Source organism: Cryptomeria japonica, chromosome 4 (genome assembly GCF_030272615.1).
Source record: "Cryptomeria japonica chromosome 4, Sugi_1.0, whole genome shotgun sequence".
Classification (NCBI taxonomy): Eukaryota; Viridiplantae; Streptophyta; class Pinopsida; order Cupressales; family Cupressaceae; genus Cryptomeria; species Cryptomeria japonica.
In genome coordinates this window covers 452,437,468-452,458,608 of record NC_081408.1, presented here as the reverse complement: position 1 = coordinate 452,458,608, position 21,141 = coordinate 452,437,468, and the positions used below count along the sequence as shown (strand labels likewise).

The 21,141-nt window shown below is 39.6% G+C and overlaps 1 protein-coding gene across 1 annotated transcript in view; it reads right to left on the bottom strand.

Annotated features, from left to right (window-relative positions):
* LOC131077389 (glutaredoxin) overlaps positions 1-21,141 on the bottom strand; it is a 74,843-nt gene that overhangs the window by 25,621 nt on the left and 28,081 nt on the right. The window contains exon 3 of the mRNA XM_058014883.2: positions 14,909-15,007. Within this exon, the coding sequence (XP_057870866.1) occupies positions 14,909-15,007 (99 nt within the window). The remainder of the gene's footprint in view (positions 1-14,908; positions 15,008-21,141) is intronic.

Below are 21,141 nucleotides of genomic sequence, written 5' to 3'. Positions count from 1 at the left end.
TGATGTTATCTGGGACCGAAGGTACTGATACTAACTCGACTGTGAATTTCTTCAATCCTTCCATTGCTAATGGTATCAATGAACTGGCGGCTTGTGCAAGGGAATTGGCCACTTGATTCTGATGTCTATATATAGAATTGATATTGAAAGCCTCAAAACTCTCAATGAGATCCCAGACTCGATTTCTGTATCTGGTCAATCTTTTGTCATGGCAAACATACTGCTTCCTGATTTGTCTTATAGCTATTTCTGAGTCTCCATATACTTGCAGTATTTTCGCCCCTTTTTTGATGGCTAACAATAATCCATAAATCAAGGATTCATATTCAGCTACATTGTTGGTGCAAGGAAATTGTAATCTGTGAGCGGCAAGGTAGGTCTCTCCTGTTGGGCTAATTAATTCATAGCCAGCTCCAGATCCTTGTTTAGACTTAGATCCATCGAACCTTAATGTCCATATTGCATTTTCTTGATTTTCTGTCTCTGGGCCTTCCTGACTTTCAGTTGATGTATCGGATAAGGTTTCATCTTCCACAGAACTCTCGGTCTCTGAATCTTGAATTTCTTCTAAGATCAATGCCTGCGGGGCTCTCTTGTATACTTGTTCTAATGCGGTTTGACATAAAGCACAAGATAGTTCTGAATGGACGGTATTGTGTATCCTACACCAATTTGGAAGAAGCAAATCTCGGATGGACGCCAAATTACCAAGTTGCACACTTTGCTGTATGTTTCTATGTACGAACCTCCTGAAATTTTCAAACATTCCTTCATCTTCTTGGTCGGATCCTTGATCACTTTCGACGACAATTTCGGTAGATTCCATTACTTCTTGCTGGCCATCTTCATCTTGTATGTTTCGTATCATCAAGACTTCCTCCACTTTGGGCTTGTATGTCCCCAGATCGGACTCTAAGAACAGGACCTCATTGTCTTCCCCATACTCGGTTATCATAAGTCTCAATCTTGGGGTGCTATCGATCTTGATTTGATTTGGGACTCCTCTCCATGGTAACCACATGTGTGCAAAGTCTGTCGACACATACCCATTCAATTTTCGTGACCAATCCCTACTCAGAAGCATCCCATATGAATCAGGAATATCCACAACTGAAATATCTATGAAATTTTGAACTCTTGGATCCGCGGCCAATTGCATGTGAATATTGTTCAATTCGCCCATGACTGGAACTTCTGTCTTGTCTAGCTAAGTGACCTTTCTCTTGGTAGGAGCGGGAGTTATTCCTAGTCTTTGATAGACAGCTAGGGGCATCACATTACTGGAAGCTCCTGAATCATAAAGGCAATTGTGTAATAATTTTCCGAAAATTCTAACTGATAGCAAGAACGGAGCCGGTTCGTCTTTCCCTTGAGAAGGGCCTGAAGAATCCTCACCGAGTTCTTGATGTTTCACTTCATTGACCTTTGAATGGTCGTCTTTTGCTAGACTCTCTTCTCTTGAGTGATCTGTTTTGTTTATGGATTTTCCTTTCTTGACCACATCTTTCTTAATTGCGACTTCCTTTTCTGGAAGAATCTGGTTAGTGGCGAGGCCTTCTTTGATGGTAGGCTGAGTTTTCTTAGTTTCGCCCCTTTTGAGTAGTACCTTTCCTTCCAACATGTCTTCCCTTTTAGCTAGAAAGGTTATGGTCTGGACCATGCATTCATTCTGTTCGGATTGTCCTTGGTTATTAGTTTCCTCTTGGGTCACATTGATAGTGGCTTGAGCTCTGTTAGTCGAGTCCTGAACATTTGACCTTACTGTACTAGACTCACTCAAACTATTGATCACTGCATCTTTGATTTCTGAAACTTTGAGTAACTCATAGAGTGGTAGACTAACTTTAACTTTCTTGAGTTCATCTAACACCAATGCGGCCAATCTTTTCATTTCATTGCCCACAGGGGACGCAAAATTTCTCTATCTGTATTCTTGCGTGTTCTGTGGATACTCCGGATTGTTGCTGGCTTGGGGATCCGGCGGAGTAGAGAAATTGTTTGGAGGAATTGATGTAGTTAGAGGTTCTTGATTCCTTTGATTTCTATGATAAACCCTTTGGTTTACACCTCCCGAAGATTGGTGAAATACCTCTTTTATCCCTTCTACCAAGACACTGTTGTTCAATGGTGGAAAATAATACTCTGAATCTTCTATAGGTCCATTTGCAGATGCTGGCGGGAACTGGGAACCTGGAGGAACCATTGGTCCATTCGCAGATTCTGGTGGAAATCTCCCATTTCGTGCTTGATTAACCTCTTCTTGTGAATACTTGCAGCTTTCAACAATCATGGCTTGACCGTACTGCGTGGTTGGGACCATCTCGTATCCTGTTGTGGGCGGATTTTCGGGTGGATCAGTGCTACGCATCTCTTGTTGGAAAATGTCGGCCGCGATCTTGAACTCAGGACACTGCAACTCAGAATGTTGGTTCGTATTATGGAGTCTACACCAACTAGACAAGGCTGCTTCGGCTAAAAACACTTTGCTGGTAGAAGGATTTTCTTGATTCTGCGAATTTGGTGGGTTATCTAATGGTGTCACCACATTTCCATTGTTGGGAGCTGTATTCCATGGTCTCCTCTGGAAGCCTTGGTTATTATTTCCTTGATAATTATTTCTGAAACCTTGATTGTTGTTTCCTTGGAAATTTTGATTGTTCGTATGTTGGGCATGATTGACCCTTTGCATACTTTGGAGTTGATTATTCTGGTTTCTCAGGTGAGTCACTTCGGTTGACAACTTCTTGACTTGTTCAATCAACTCTTTCATTTCGTCTTTTTCTTCTTGTGTCCTTGACAAGCTTGTGGCATTTTGCAGGTACACAGGTTGTGCGGGTGGAGCTTGTGAAATTGGAACTCCGGGGTGAAGGACCAACTGATTTGTCGGTTGTACATTCGGATATGTTGTTTGTGGAACCGGATTCATGACTGGAGTCTGGTTGGCCAATGCCATTCCAACTGCCTGCATCTGGTTTGGTGCTGCGACAGGTCCCATGTGTAGTAGTGGCCCAGTGATATTCTGTCCCATGTGCTTACTTACTTCAATAGTTTTTGCATATGCTGCGTTTAGATCATTCGGGGTTGGATACGTCCTTACAAACATAGCAGTGAGATGATCTAAAGCTCCATAATAGATTTCCCTTGGGTCCGCAATGAGATAAGGATGCCGTAACATCGTGTATGCGCGGTGAAACCTATTGTTAAAGGAAGTGATTGGCTCATGTTCTCTCCTTCGAACTTCAACAAATTGTCGATACAACTCAACTGGTGTGGTTGGTATACCAAATTTTGCAATGAATGCATCTTTCATCGCGTCCCAAGTCCTGATTGACCCTGTAGGCAAGTGAATGAACCAAAAGTATGCCTCTTCTCCCAATGAGTAGGGAAAAAGCCTACATGCTACATCTCCATATTCGATCCGCCTGTTACGAAGAAGGTCTTCGAACATCTTGATATGATCTTCTGCTGTGCGATGGAAATCACTGACATTGAACTTGGAACAGAAATGCTCTGGATTCTTTGGCATATCATGATAAACTGCAAATTCCAACGATGATGGATTGTTGATTAGCCAAGTTGCGCCATTAAGCACATGAGGAGGAGGAGGAGGAGGCGGAGCGTGGTGAGCCATCGTACTCTTCGAGGCTTGAGTGTTTGAAACGGGACTTGATGAACTAGCCTGGTCTTTTGTTTGAGAAATTGCCTGGATACTTGATTGGATTGCCGCTTGTACTTGTTCTTGAAGAACTTGTGATGACTCAGGAGATTCCTCCAATCTTAGTTCGAATTCCTTAGGAGTGTCTTCTCTTTTGACTCGCTTCGCCTTTGAAGTAAACTGAAGTTCACTTAGATTCTTGATGCCTGGTGTCGACCTCAATAATCTTTGATGTTTCTCGGGCGAGAAAGAACCAATGCGATCCAGCGTGAAGTCTTGCGAAGATTATTGTAGATTCCTTTGATTGTGAAGTTCTCTAGCTACGACCCTTTGATGTTCTTCGGCTCTATCTTCTTCTTGTTCCAAGATGATTCTGACTCTGTTATACTCAACTTCACTTCTCCTTATGTTCCACGCTACTTGATTCAATCCTGAAACGATATCTTCTTGAGTGTCGCCTATCTGCAAATTTGGTTGCAATACTTGATTCAATCCTTCATGTGGCAACACCATCGTGATTCATGATCATGTTTGAAATGTGTTCTTCTTCAAAAAAATTTCGGACTTCGGATACTAAGCCCTCCTTCTAGCACCAATTCTGTTGTGCGCGAGAGGAGGGACAAAAGTCCTGCACAACTCCTTGCGAATATGATTATCTATGAACAGCTTGATAATGATCGAGGCATGATAGTACTCGCCCTCCTTCTAGCACCAATTTTGTTGACGTGTATTTTGTACACAATCATACACAGAATAAAATACCCAAAGGCATCTTATCCTCTCTTGAATAAAGCCGCTAACTGCTGAAGATATCGCAAGAAGGATCAGTTAGGATGACTCCAATGTTCTTTTTAGTAGGGTCTCTACGTGTGGATAAGCACCAGTGGTCGTTGTGATTGCTGTGTCATCAAGGGCCCTTACGTCGCCGAAGATTTTGCCAAACTAAACAAGCTTTTCAAAAAATATCAAAAGGATAGGGTTTGCAAGAGATCTAATCTAGTCTAACCCTAAGAATGGCTCAATGCGGACAAGACTTGGCAAGATTCAACCAACTTCAATATTGCCATAAATTAACAACTCAATTGAAATTGATGCGATCTTCTAAGGTAACAAATGATTTTTCAATACATCAAAGATCAAGAACACTACCACGAAGGTACATATCCAAGATACAACAACGATTGAAATTTTAGGCGATTCAAATATCTCCAGTCGACCACGCAAGGCGTTCCTACAATCAGCAAGAAGCTAGTGGTTTGGAAAGCAAATCCTACCAAAGATCAAGTCCAACACTTTGTCCTTCGAATTAACACACTACTTCGATTGAGAATGATTCAAGAAAATTGAACAACCATGAAGATAATCAAGAGAATTGCAACAAAACACCATAACTTCAATATTTCATTGATCTCAAAGCCATCATGCACAACAATTGTTTGAATTCCTTTCTCAAAGCTCAATCTTGCTACAAAAGTAAATTGCTTCTAAACTCTAATCTCTCTAATACATCAATAATTTCTAACTCTCTCTAATTTCTAGTTACATAAAATGAAAGAAATGAGGGTATAAATAGCATCCTCAATTACAATGAACGGTCCAGATCAAAAAGCAGATCAACGGTCAAGATCATGACACCTAAACCCTAATTAGGGTTTGTTACAAATAGCCTCCTTTTTACTGAACAATATTAAATGCATAACCAAATATTAAATTTGGCACAAAAACCTAGGAGACATAGACCAATGACAATTAAGATGCCATGTCATCTATAACAACCTTTCATCTAGAATCTTATTCCCTTTCCAATGCTCCTTTTTAGCATATGCAATGAATCTTGATACGATTCCTTCGATCTCAGCAATTGGAATCTCGGGAAGATTCTTCATTCTTTCTTCCAAGTGGATGACCTGATCAAATGCCTCGAGAAGAGCAGCGTCCCATCCAGGTTCAAGTTCTTTAGTCTTTTCAATCAGGAGCATGGTAGCAAACATCTGGTCCCGTTGCTCATCTGTGATATTAGCGTCCTTGCAAAAGGTGACCTTGATTCTATCCTCCAATTCCTGCAAATCCACATCTGTCTCAACTTCGATTCTCCTGCCAAGAATGGTACGAAGTACCTCAAATACTCTGTCCTGGATCGGGTTGATCACCTCCTCAACATGATTGCACCTAGTACTGATGTCCTCGAAGAGGACTTCCTTTATCTGGAGTAAGGTTGACCACTGAAGCAAACTGTGAGGTCCTCGATCCATGATCTTTCCCTGTGCTAAGACCTTCCTCGATGTTTGTCTGATTACTCGCAAGACAGGAATGATAACCTCTTTGGTATGAGCAAAAGCGGCCACTATTATCATCAAGTTGTGGATGATCTCAAGAACCTGGATAGCCCTATGAATGGTCTTCATCATCCTTGTTGCAAATTCTATGGCAACTGTATGAGATTTGTCCATCCAAGTGCTCATATGCTGGACCATACTCCTGAATCTCTCTGCCTCACTAATTGATTGAAGGGGAAGTGCCTGTACGGGTGATCTTGCTGGATCCTGACGTCCCAAAGGCTGATTGAGATGGCTGAAATATGTTCTCCATGCACCAACTTCTCTCTCAAGCTTTCTATTTTTCTCCATTTCTTCCCTAAGCTTATCTTTCAATGCCTCAAACGAATCGGTGGCATCATCTAGTGTCTGCTCGGCTGTGAGTGGACCAAGCTCAAATGTCTCTACATCATATTCTTCTGCAAGGATCTCACCTTCATACTTGTCCACGGCCGGTGTAGCTATCTGCAATATTCTGGATCCAGTCTCATCTCTAATCATCTTGGACATCTTGGTAGCTTTTCTCTTCTCTGTCACTTCCTGGGAATGTCCAACAAGGCTCTCTAAATCAATCACATTGTCTTCGTCCTCGATCACAATCACCTTCGTTAATCTTTCCTTCAGCCAATCTGGGATAGCCGATCTTGTCTCTTTAACCTGTATCTCCTTATGCAATGCTTCTTCTTCTCTAGGAGGAGATGTTACCTCGTCATTGTCTTCCTTATCATCATGCAACTCATAATCTTGGAGAGATCCACTTGGTGACCCTCGAGGTGTCTGTCCTTCTTTATCATTCTGTACCATTGACTCCATAGACTCTTCCACTTCAAGTGTCCTCTTCTCTTGTCGAGAAGATGTGCTGGATGAACGATCTCGGTTGGCCTCTTGCTTCTTTTTGGAAGATTCTCTCTTCTCAGGTCTCTCTTTCCTCTTCGAGCCTCTTGGATGGATATTGCCTTCACTTGCACTTCGAAGGTTGCCTTCACTTGCATTTCTGGGATTAGGATTGCCTTCACTTACACTAGCTCCACCTTCGGCGGGTTTCTCTTCCAAGGTGAAAGTCATAGCTATGCCTTGCTCTCTCAACTTCTGATGCTGCACATCAACCCATCTGCGAGTACAAGACAAGACTGGAGCCATCAAAGTATCTAGATCCACAACGTCGGGCTCATTCCAATCTAACCTTACTGATTTGCTTTCCCGATCATAGGATGACTGGAGATGTCTGCCACTGTCCTGAGCTTGGTCGGCCACTCTGTAAATCTTGCATTTCCTGATGAAATCCAAAGGCAATCTAGAATGCATCTTTCTTTTCACTTCAAGATCGTCTAAGAGATTCATCATAAAATCTTCTATTTGGAACTCATGCTTAAACTTCCTACCGACTGTCTCCTCTATATATCCATGTGGATCAAAGCTTTCTCTCAAAGCAAAGAATGAAAAAGAATACAAAGCTAACTCCTTCTCTGCGTCATCCATGGCTAAAGCATTAGGACATACCTCAACTGAATTGCCCAATATGATAGGTACCGGAACTCCATTCCCATGCCTGTGTCTGAACGCCTTCGCATAAGCTGCCAATTGTCTTGTTACCTCAAGTAACACTACTCTGTCTGTCGGATATCTCGGCAACATGTATGGAGGTGAAGGACATCCATGAACTCTAATATAAGTAAATTTCGGAAATTGGATAAACCAAGCACTGTACCTCTTCACTAGCTCCTGTGCATCCTGAGATAATCTGTTGTGAATCCCACCTTGCAACGTCCTTGTGATGTTCATTGTGAAGGTATCATTAACTAACTTGTAGTTACTTCCTGGCGGATGATGCAAGTGGACATAGGAATCACAAACCCTGACCTCGCCGGGTCCTCTTCCAATCACTCCTCTGTGAGGTAGTCCTGCGTACTCAAAGCTTCTGATTAAGGCATATATGACGTACGAACTCATGTGGAAGGACTTGGTAGCTTTTAATCTCCTCAACTGTACGTCCAAGCAATGGCTAATCATTCTAACCCAATGAATTGTTCCTTTTCCCTGAACTATCACTTGGATGAAGTAGAACATCCACTTCTCGAAATAGAAGGCTTGAGGGGCTCCTGTGACTCAGTTGAGCATTGTTATCAAATCTCTGTACTCCTCCTGGAAATCGATCCTATGTGGTGTGTTCGGGATCTTGCTCAAGCGAGGACGACTCTTAAGTAACCAATTCTTGTTGATGATGCTTAGGCAAGCATCTGGATCATCTTCGTACATAGACCTGGCTCCCTCTATGCTCTTGTAGACCATATCTCTGTGCTCTGGAAGATGGAAAGCCTCACTTATAGCCTCCTCTGAAAGATATGCTAAAGTGTTTCCCTCCTTGGACACGATCGTTCTAGACTGTGGATCATAATGACGAGCACACTCAATCATCAACTCATGGCACTGAATTGCTGGAGGGAAGCCGGCCGCCTTAATGATGCCACTCTCAATTATCCTCCTGGCGACAGGTGATGGCTTGCCAATGTAAGGGACCTCTCGAAACTTCTTCATGCTAAAGTTGCCCAAGCTGGTATCTCCAATGTTGCTCCACTTAGACACGATCTTGGTCTCCAGTTCTTCGGTCTTTTGATCTTCCTTCATGAGAGCTGGACGACTGGTGGATGCTCCCGCCTTCGGGGTCGCCATACCTACACAACATTTCATAATAAAAAAAACTAGATTTTGCAATATACAAACATAGATTAGAGATTAATTTTTAGGAAACTTCATGATAAGTCCTTGAGTTATCATTTCCCAAAAAACGATTGAGCTATTGAAATTCAAAATTTCAAAATTCAAAACTTAAGGCTATGACGATCAAAATTCAAAATTCGAGAGAAAGGAAGATTTCGCCATACCTTACTTGAGATCTAACTCTAAAATGCAAAATAAAGAGATTCGCCTAGGCAAAATCAAAATTTGAAGCCTTCCCAAGTGATCTTCCTTTAGCGAATGTCCTCCTTAGCAATTCGCCACCTTTGGGGGGTCCTTGACGTAGTCTTTGGCAAGTTCGCTCAATCTCAAACTCGCACTCCTTTGGATGATGTTCGCACCACTTCCTTTGCTAAATTCGCACCTCTCCTTTATGAAATTCGCACACCCCTTTGTCTACTCCAAATTGCATTTAAATGAAGGTTTAAAATGATGATTAAAAATGAAAATTTTCACCTTCCTTTATAGGCGCTTAACCCCCCATTACCTTTAGGCCGACTTGGTAATTTAAAACAAATTTAAAATAAATTTAAAGGCCGACTTTGGTAAAATAAAACAAATAAACCCCAAGCGCCCCACTTTTTATTAATAATTAATTAATTTAATGCCTTTATAATTAATTTTTTCGATTTTTTAAAGGCAAGAAATAATTAATTAAATGCTCACGCGCAAATTTTAAATGCTAACTTTTAATTGAATTTATCGATTTTTAGCATTTAATAAAATTCAAAAAAAATGTTTTAGCGCCAAAATTTGGAGAGGTGGAAAGATACAAACCATATCGCTCTGGTCCCTGGGAGAGGGACAGGAGCGAATTATCATCTTAGCCTTGATTCTTTTACCTTTTACATTCAAAATCTTCATCTTTACGTTGAAACTGGCATTTTTGACAAGAATCTTGTGCTTGATTGATTTGATTTCGTAGACGAATGCCCTTTGTGACCATTATCGCCCTGGTCCCTTGGTGAGGGACAGGAGCGAACCTTGTGTTTTCTCCTTGATCCTAACTTCTTCAATTACCAATCTTCATCATGTGGCAAGCAATGACGTTATCCCTTGGTTCCACGCTTACTTTATTCGTCCTTAACAAGGCATTTTGATGTTTGAATGGTTTTCGCCCTGGTCCCTTGGTGAGGGACAGGAGTGAACCTTATGCTCTAGCCAAAATTCATCATCTTTTAATCTTAGCTTCTTACTTGTCGCGTTCCAAATGACGTTTTCGATCTTATATAATCTTGCTTTGACATGATCTTCGAAGGAAAATGAGTGTTTTTGATGAAAATCGCCCTGGTCCTTGCCTGAAGGACAGGAGCGATTTTGTCTCCATGCTCTAGTTGCTCACTTTTTGATGTTTGACTTCCTCGTATATCATCTTCTTAAGAACACCTTAGACTTTGTGCAACTTTGTACATCCTTTACTTAGCGTGATTTTTGAAGGAAATGGCTAGTATAGTGAATATCGCCCTGGTCCTTGCCTGAAGGACAGGAGCGAACTTTAGTATTCTGGGCTCATCTTTGTTTCCATCAATTTGCAATCACCTTCACAACGTAGAATGAGGTCCTTTGATCCTTATTGAGCACTCGAAACGTGATCAACATCCAAAACTTAAGCCTCCATAGAAATTTCGCTCTGGTCCCTGACTGAGGGACAGGAGCGAACTAGGGCATTTAGTGCAAAATCTTCATCATATTGACTTGCAATTGTCTTCAAGGCGCAAAATGATGTTCCTTACTTCCTTTCAAACGCTTGAAATGTGATTAATTAACATAAATTTGGACACATTTGAACATTTCGCTCTGGTCCCTTGGAGAGGGACAGGAGCGAATTTGGGTATTTGAGTGTAAATCCTTCATCCTTGGTGGTCCTTGCAACTTCGTTCTTCGTCGAGACACCTCAAAACGTCCTTGCCACCCTGTATCCTGACTTGGAGTGATTTAAACTTGAGTGGAAGGCGAGATAACTAACATTTCGCCCTGGTCCCTGGCTGAGGGACAGGAGCGAATTTTCACTTGTAGGCTCCATCACACTTTGCTAACTTCCAAAATTATCTTCAACGGTCTTGTTGTGCACCCTTTCATTCATCCTTGGCCTGGAGTTTGTTCTAACTTGGTGAGAAATTGGTCTAAGGCAAAAATCGCTCTGGTCCCTGGCTGAGGGACAGGAGCGCCCAGGCCAATATGGGGTTCACTTTGATGTCTTGTAATCTTCAATTCGTCTTCAACGGGTTCATTACACCTTCTTTGCTTACCTCAAACTTAAAACTTGCTTGCTCTTTGCTCAACTTTTGCCTTACAAGGAAAATCGCTCTGGTCCCTGGGAGAGGGACAGGAGCTACCACTGAATTTCGCCCTGGTCCCTGACTGAAGGACAGGAGCGATTTAGCTTCTAGGTCCAATTTTCTTCACGAAGGCACTTCCAAATTATATTCAATTGATGAAACATATCTCCTTTGATCTCCTCAAATCGTCAAATTGTTCAAATCCTGCAAGGACAAGGCAATGTTTGATTTTGAGCTCCGGTCCTTCACTGAGGGACAGGAGCGATTTTTGCTCCTGGCACATTTCCGTGTTTGTAAAATTCTTCAAATTATATTCAACAGAAAGAACATGCCTCCCTTTATCATTTCTAATCCGAAATTCATCTTGATCCTGCAGAGACAGTAAAATTTTGAGAAACAAGCTCCGGTCCTTCACCGAGGGACAGGAGCGATTTTTGCTCCTGGCACATTTCCGTGTTTGTAAAATTCTTCAAATTATATTCAACGGAAAGAACATGCCTCCCTTTATCATTTCTAATCCGAAATTCATCTTGATCCTGTAGAGACAGTAAAATTTTGAGAAACAAGCTCCGGTCCTTCACTGAGGGACAGGAGCGATTTTGCTTCCACAGGCCAAAATATCAAGATTTTGGGATTTTAATCACTTCACAAGGTGAAAACAAGTCATTTCCAATGCCCGGGATCAATTATCAAAATTTTCAAAATTTGGTCAAAATTACTCAATCGGACAAAAATCAAAAAATCTCATCATTCACACTTAGACAAATTTGGACTTTGCATTCAAAATTCCAATTGAAACTAGACCAACTCACTTAGCCTCTGGCGAATTTACTTTATTCAAAATTGCATCCTACGAGAGGAAGCTCAAAAAAGCTCTCAAGATTGACTGGACTCTGGCTTGAAAACACAGAAACAGAAACCCTAAGGCTTGTCCCTAGTCCAGACAACTGGCATACTAAACCAAAATCCTAAAAAGCAGAGAGAAAGGCGAGCAAAAACGAGCAAAAAGAGGGGGTCCCCATTTTAATGGGGCGATGTGTGAAATGGTCACAACAATGCCTTAGCAAACATGCTTTCCAAATGATCAAACATAGAGACCAACATATATGTGGATAAGGAAATTGACGCAGATTCGATGGGTTTAATACCTTGATATCCTGGACCGAAATCCCTTAGAAAATTGTGAAATCTTATTTCATAAGACAATCTTCTGATATTTAGAGCTCTCTGTTGCAGGGTCATGACATGATGATGATGAAACTCTTACACATGATGCAGCTAGTGGGAGTGGCACCACATTTACTTATGGTTCAAATGATCTTGAACCAAACAATGACCTTGATCTAGATCCTTTTGATGATTGATGAAAACAAAAGATAATTATACAAAAAATTTCTTGTATTTATTTCAATTTTCAAATTGTAATTGTAATGGTTTTTCATGTGAATCGTCCCAGACAAATATGATATATGACATATTATTGAATTGGCATGTATCTTTATCACTACCATTGATCAATGATAAAGTATCATACTATTAAATGTATTTACAGCTCCATATATCTATTGGTTTTTTTGCATATACATATAGGTATTTATCTTCATCACTACCATTGAGCAATAATGAAGTATCATATTATCAAAAGTATTTACAGCTCTATATATTTTATATTTATGTAAATGGATATTAGATATATTTTTTATTTTTTTAATATATATCAAATTTCATGATATCATGATACTTCATGTATTTATTATCTATTAAAGAAAAGTCTTATATATAATTTTTATTTGTATAGATGAACCCAAAACAAACCCAACTGCTAATTTTTTTACTGTATCCATGAACCAAACCCCCAAACCAAACAAATACTAGGATTGATAACTTCGCTTAATTTATTAAATATGTTAGAAATAAAATCAGTTTAAGACTAAACATTTAAGTTAATAGTTTATCTCATTTGTGAAAGCTTAATTTTATTAAATATGTAGAAATAAAATCAATACTTAAGACTAGAGTTAATAGTTACCTCATTTGTCAAGGGCTCATTTTTTCTACTTATATATTATTTATTAAAGGTGAAATATGGAAGTTAATATATCTTTTTTGAAAATCTAGTGCATAAGGTTTCTAATTGCTGTCGTTCTCCTTTGAACAATGATCATCCATTGGGTTTAAAATTCTCATCGAGTAGCATTGTTGTGTCTGCCTCTACAATATATACTTAGTGTTTGTCTTCTTTTCAAGGTTGGGGAACATTGATGTTGCACCTGAATCTCTTTCTTCCCTAGAGGCATAGGATAGGACAAAGATAGCCATTTACAGCAGCATCGATAGTGCAGTTATACGTATTGCACCAGGGAAGCTTCTAGGTTAGAGGATGCAATTTTGAAAAATAGAATTTGCAAGCTAAAACCAAGGTAGAGTTAAAACTGATCAAATGCTCTAAGTCATCCCCTATTTTAGTTTCTAGTGAAGAAGTATTGGAAGGAGAGGAGTTCTTATCCAAATGTGGTTTGGTCTATCATTTTAATCACCTATGTTTTGGAGTTTCTGATATGCACAAATGGTTCTCAAGCTCAGCAAACATACATGGACAGCCATCTTGAAAATCACCCTTGTGCATAGGATTTTTTTATTGTAGCGTTTGAATTCCCAAAACATAGTGACTTTATTCTTCATGATCAAGTTTAGGCATGGAGGAAGCATTTGCTCCTCGTTGTGCCATAGTTCCTGAATTTCAATCCTTCAACAGAATCTTAAAATGTCATGCAAATTTGGATTACGCTTTCTAATCACCCTCTCCAATTTTGGATTGATTCTTGTTTTATAGCATTTGGTAACTCCTTGGGAAGATTTCCATCTACAAATGTGGCAACTTCAGCTTTATCCCACACAACTTTTGCCCGTATTTTGGTTGAGCCAAACATTTCAAAAGATCTCCCAACAGATATTGTGCTTAAGTGATCACAGACGCAGCTATTGGACTATGAGAGACTCACATTCCATTGCCACAAGTGCTTTGCTACAGGACATGTTGCCACTGACTTTTCTAGCCTTACCATAAATCTGCCAGCCAAGCTTCGTGATAGAAAGAAGTTCTTCCCCACCACTTTATTGTCATGAATGCTTTAAATGAGGCTTATTTTCCCTCAAAGACCCCACAGGTATCTCTGATGTTTTAGAGCCCCATCACGGGGCTCCTTTAATCCCATCTTTGTCTTCTGAGAAGTCTCAGGAAAAGCCTCATTTGGTGGATGTCTTTCTGCACATGAAGCACAATCTCAAGCAATCCCTTCTTCCTCTTCTAAGAGGTTAAAACTGAAAGCTCCGATGGAGGATAAAGTTATTCCTTAAAACCCATTTAGCATATACACTGGAGACGGCAAGTACACCTCCAATAGATCCTGTAGAGCCTCTCATTCATTTGAATAAGGAATGTGAGGAGAAGCCTCTTATGTCAAAGTAGCAGCACAATTTGGAATTCCAGGAGATGTGGATTGGACTTCAGTTTCCAAATTCTGGTAAAACAAAGAAAATTGCATCTTATATGCTTAGATGTGGTAGTAAGAGCTCAAAAGGCTTGCTGTGATAGTCCTTATCCGGCTTTATGTTTTCTCATAATTTTTCAGGCAAGCGCTAGAACCCTCGCTAATAAACCTAAACATAAAAATAAAGCTTTTTTAAGTACATTTTAGAGGTTTTATGATTCTCCTTCCAAAAGTTGTACACATGCAATTATATTAGAGCAGTTCCCACAAGAAATCTTACACATTGCAAGAAAGTGATGTAAAACGTAATTTAGCCATCAAAAGACGATATGCCATTGTTTTAAAAAAGCAAATGGATAATTCCTATTAATGTAAAAAATATACTATAAACTGTGCAATTATCGAGATATGTTCCTGCATTGAATTACTAACCATCACAGCCACCAATGTGTGTGCCTCCAATGAATACGTTTGGGACAGTTCGTTGTCCTGTCCATTCTTTCAAAGCTGCCTGTATATCTGAACCATCACCTGCATGAGTGAAATCCAAACAACAGTAGCATAGAATCAAGCACATATCACCAAAACTCAAGAGAAATCATTAAACAGAAATCTACCAGAATGCATTCAATGAATTTCAATATTTTATAATGGAAATACTTCAACACATTCACTAGCAACTAGATCAATGGCAGCCAAACAATGCAACACCAACAGTGAAAACAATCGATTACAATGATAAGATTCAATAAGCATGCAAGTTGCAATATGAACAATCACATAATGTAAACGATTGAATCCACACCTTCACTTAGCAGAGATTTATTATAGTCATCAACTATAGAAACAATGACAACATTACTATGGAAACACACAGATCTCCAATGAAAATTGCAGACAATTTTCAAAATAACACTCAATTTGCTCAACCTCAAACCCAAAGCTAGCAGAACCTATATATCTGTTAGATAAAACTCAAAATTACCACAACATGTTGATTTGGAGAAAAATCCAAATGTAAGCCACTGATGCTAACTAAAATCCCTTGTTATACATCCTTCATTAATAATATCATCATTTTACTAATCTACTCATTACAAAACAAGCACTAATGCATTACACAAAATGTAAGTGGGTATGTCGAGCCTTGAAATAATTCTCAAAGTTCTGCTTAACTTCTTATAGCTCTCTACAGTGATCTCTTCTCATGCTCTGTTTCCTCAGCTTTTAATAATCATAAAATGTCATTGCAAGATGAGCCCTTGGCATTCATAGCACTTACCCTGCTTATAAAGCAAAGTTGGATGTCCAACTCAATGAAATGTGATGCTTGGATGTTTTGGTTACTAATAAGTCAAGAAACATCTCATGGAGATGTTGACTAACATCTCAAAGGTATTTAAGTGAACTCTGGGATCTTACCCCTATATTTGATAGCAACCATAGAGGGTACTCAAAATTCTGCATACTCACCAGTTAGACATCATACTTCTTTTTTTGTGGGTTCTGCATTCAACATGAACTCAAGACCCTTCACAGGATTACATCGAAAGATATAGCATAATTCACTTTTTGAAGTGGTTTTTCTATAAATTGATATAACTTGATTTCAATTTGTACCTGATTTCAGCTCAATAACCATTTGTCCTTAAATTTCACTTACGGCCCATCAAATTTATAAGGAATTCCTCTAGGGATCTCAACCATTGTACCTACACGACCAGGTTAGTCTGTTCTCAATACTACAAGAATCAAAGTGCATTTGCATATACCCAGGCATGATTCCAGCCCTATTTATCATCCCCTTGCACTCAAACGGTATTGGTCACTCGTACTTAAAAAGTTGATAAGGACACAACTCTTAGGCTAACAGATGCTAAATACTAATTTCATTAGCTCGGGAATGGTGCTAAAATCAATAAGGAACAAAGCATTCTCCATTCACCTTTCTCTTTACCACCAATCACCAGTATTGACTGAAATATTCTTCTCTTCACTTTTTCTCTTTACATTGTTACAATCAATGGTTGGTATCAATTGATTCCTACCATGGAAGCAAGTGAAACAAATATCTCTCTCCATTCTTGAGTTTAATCCAAAATTTGTACTTCGTCTTTGTGATTGTTCTAAACTGTTTCCTAATGATCTTCATGTGAACATACACTATGTACTTGTGTACCTCACACCGAACCTATTTGCCAGTGAGAAAAGCTGTTGAGTAAAAATTAACCTTAGCAGAGTCCTCCATTCTTCCTTCAAACTGTTGAGCAGTAAAAATAAGAGATCAATTATATTTAACATAGTCTTTTTATCTCTCATTTTGTTGGACTGTCCTTAGAGAACAGCTTTTTTGTAAGATGACTCTTGACAACCCTCTACATATGTTTTTGCATGGAAATGCAATGATCTCTAACTGGCATGGATATTCCATTGCACAATTCACCAATATGAAACATATATTCATTATTTTGTATTCCCTATTTCAACACTTCAATTGAGAAACATAGAAAACTGAAAGTATGAGGTTCAAATGCTTTGTGACTGATTCATAAACATCATGCTTAACATTAATGAGAGAGAAATTTATTTTCACATGATCCATATCCACTTAAGCTCTAGTAGTTAGCAACTTACAAGAATAAGCATGGAGCAAGTAAATAATAACAACGAGACAAGCAAAATAACGAGATTAACCCTAGATAAACCCAATATGGAAGAATACTTTAGCAAAGTACTATCAATCAATTGTACAAGCTTGTTCCCTTCATGAGGGCCATAAGAATGCCACTCTAGCATCCTCCCACTTGCACCTAATTTAGTGGACTACAACGGCTACATACAACCTTAAGAAATATGGTGATGGACTTCTACCTTTAATTGCCAATAATCCTAGGACTAGTATCACTAGAATATAATTTTCAAGAAAACTCTCCCGTCAACCCTTTCTTGTCTTCCCATGAAGACAGGATCTTGCAAATACCTCAATGAGTATATTTATGCTTAAAGGATGGATATATGAATTGATCAAAAGGCTAATGCAAAAAGATAGAAGGAGAACCAATACCATTCCCGAAACAAGCCATCAATTCTATTGTTTTGTCTTGTGAAAGATGCAATACCAATCTCTGCTCTGTTGGAGTCTACAATTTTTAATTTTAAAAAATTATTGTCATACTATGATCATGACTTAGTGCATAAATCAATTCAAGATGCATGCTAGTCTAAAAATCACTCTCGAAGGAAAACTAAGTTGCCAATTCGGATTCGGGTATGGGTGTAATGTCCCCTACTAGGAACTTCCCGTTTAACATGCAACATTATACATTATTATGCACCATTACTCTTTATTTCAAATTATTAAGCTAGAGATGAGCAATTTTTTAATTTTTATATTTAGACCTTATCCTTACTTCTTTCCTAACCTTAATGGAGGATGGGGGTTTATTGTCATAGGGTGCTTGGAAACCCTCTCCACAATAAGCCCAAGGGTTTCATGAACACCCATCAATACCACCACTTGGCCCAAGGGTTTCATGAACACCCATCAATACCACCTCTTGGGGCTCACCTATATTGCAATGGAATTACTCCACCTCTCCCTACACAAGACAACCTGTCCTTCCTAAAAACATTAGCAAAAGATTTAAGGAAAGGTCATTATAATAGTCTTCCATGTGTATATATACATATATATATAAACTGAATTCATTATTATTGGCCCTTATTCCTATTTATTAAATAATTCAATATCAATTATACGACTTTCTATTTCACAAATAAACATGCTTATATATATAATAACATATACCAATATTCATTATTACTTCATTTAATGGACAATTATATTTATTTATTATTATTATTCTTTTACTTTAAGCAAATTGCTACCTAGGGGTAGCTACCATTCTATTAATATCAAAGGGATTACATAGTTAAGCACACAGAGAGAACAGCAAAGTCCAGACAGTGCAATGACTTCCTGGGACCTCTCTATATGTGCAGATGGGAACATGCTTCCATTGTGAGACATCATGAACTCATTTATTTCCAAATTTTTACTCATGATACCATCAGTCAACACCTTGATGGTATCAAACTCATACACATTCTTAGCAAGTCCGCCACATCAGAGGCATATGTCACCAAACTAGTGTGAGCCGTGGGGTTCAATCCGTTGAAAGCCATCACAGCTACCTCCTGCAACCTCGGAGCCACCATTCTCCTTGTCGCTTGTTCAGTTGCCTCATGATCTCCCGTGATTCTGGCAACATTGTAGATGAAGCACTCCACCAAAGCAAAATTGTAGATATGGGGACGTAACAGTAATGATTCCCCAAGTATCTTCCTCCACATTGCCATCAATGGGGAAGATATCCTTTAGTTGCAGGCCCACCAACCCATAGTCGCATTAACACCCAACACCTGAAATGTTGACAAACTCAGACAAAGAAGCCATTGTCGAATGTCTGTCTATTGCCCCATTAGCATCAATTTATAGAGATGGCATGATCACCACCATCCCATGAACAAGATTCACGGGTTGCTAACTCGACCTAAGGGCCATGTCCTATCCTACCATGGGAGTCTAGAGACTTAAACCGTGTCAAGCGCCCGTATCATTGGCAATGATCTCATTTTTGACTAGTTGATCCCGTGATTAGAGAAGAAATCTGCTTCAATATTCGCCTCTCTGTAGGCATGTTTAATTGTAAAGTCTACAAAATTTTGAAGGATGCCCTGTATACCCTCTGTCCACATGCGAGATTTCCAACTTGGTGCAAATCCAATCATAATGGCTCAGAAGACATTTAGGGAGTCACCCTCAATGTCAAGTCGAAGCAGTCCCTTCTCCAAACACCATCTAAGCCTGATCAAAAGGGCGTCAAACTCTGCATCGTTGTTGGTACCATTTGGCAGCTTGATAGATCCTCCCAAAACCAATGTGCCTCTGTCATCACGAACAATGAAACCTGCGCCTGAGGGACCAAGATTCCCTTTTGAGGCATCGTCGAAATTCATCTTTAGAAGCCCACGAGCAGGAAGGATCCAACATGCATCTTGTCTTGCAGTGTCATTCTAATTGTCTCCGCTTTTGGAGGGATGAGATGTGGCCAAGCCCGCACCATACAGTCATCCCATAAAGAGTAAGCATTAAATTTCCTTGATGCCACATAGAGTTGAGGTGCTCACAAATGGCTATATGTGCCTTAACCAATATGCCTTATGTATTGTTCTCCTTCCCATTGAAAATCTACTATTTCGTTCTTTCTAGATAGTCCATATGATAGTTGTCGGGATAGCATACCACAATATACCCCACATCACCCCTTGTGTAGTGTTGACCAACATGTAAAGATTCCCTTCACAATGGCAGGTAGAGAACAGTTAATCTTTTCAAGACATAAATGCTAGCATCTACGTGCCACCTCACATTGAACAAAGAGATGATCAACCAATTCCTCATGATTATAGCACATCGGGCATCTAAAAGGACCAGCAAACCCCAATTTCATCAATCTTTCTCCTGTCATAATTCTATTCTGAACAGCCAACCAAGCAAAGGCACCTACCTTTGGTAGGATACTCGGGTGCCAACACAAATCAGAACACCACTCACATCTATCCCAATCCTTCCATAATACCTCGTATCCAAGCTTGGTCGAGTACTCCCCTAACTTAGCAACACACCAAAAGATTTGGTCTTGTCCATTCAATATCAAAACCTATCGCTTGTCCAATTCATATTTGAGGACCTTATGGCTTTCCTCATCCAAAACCGCCAGATTTTTCCACTGTATAATATAGAAACCATTATGTTTTGTGATCTCCAGATGGTCTCTGACTTTGTGCCCTGAAAGTGGAATCAGCCTCTCCCTGATTCCTTCCATCTCAGGAAGATCAGTCAACCTTTCATAGCCATTCCACGAATCCATCCAAAAGTCTGCAAGCCTCCCATCTTTGATTCTCCGCGAGAGGTGATCAATTATTACATGTTTGCTCCTTATCCTGTGGTTCCAAATAGAAGAACCATTGGGGGGATTAGCAATCGTCAGTATGCGCTCTAGGATATTTGTGTCCAAGTATTTTCCTTGTAGCACCTTGCACCACAATGCCTCTGGCTCTTTGGACATTCTCTAGATCAGTTTTGCTACTAACGCTTTTTTCTGAGTCATGATAACCTTTATACCAACACCCCCAGCCTCTTTTGATTTCTTTGAGATATCCCAAACAAGTAGCGGTATCTTGTGAGAATCACTAGCTCCATCCCACAAAAAATTTCGAAGAAGTTTGGTAATATCACGCTCAATCCTTTTGGTGATTTCTACTATTGAAAGCATATAGATTGGAATCACCGATAAAATTGATTTTATCATAGTGATGCACCCTGCCATTGTCAGCCGCCTTCCTTTCCAACACTCAATTTTCCTCCCAGACTTCTTCATGACCTCCCTCCAAAGATTGCTCTTTATAACCCCACAAAACAACGAGACACCAAGGTAAGTGGATGGCAACTTATCCAAGTATTGTAGCTATCCTATGCTAAGTCGCTTGTCTGGTGTTGAAGAAGTAGACTCTAGATTTGTCTTTATTAATTTGTTGCCTTGATACTTTGCAGTAGTCATCTAGGATATGTTTGATTGTTGTGGCCTCGTCACAGGTTGCTA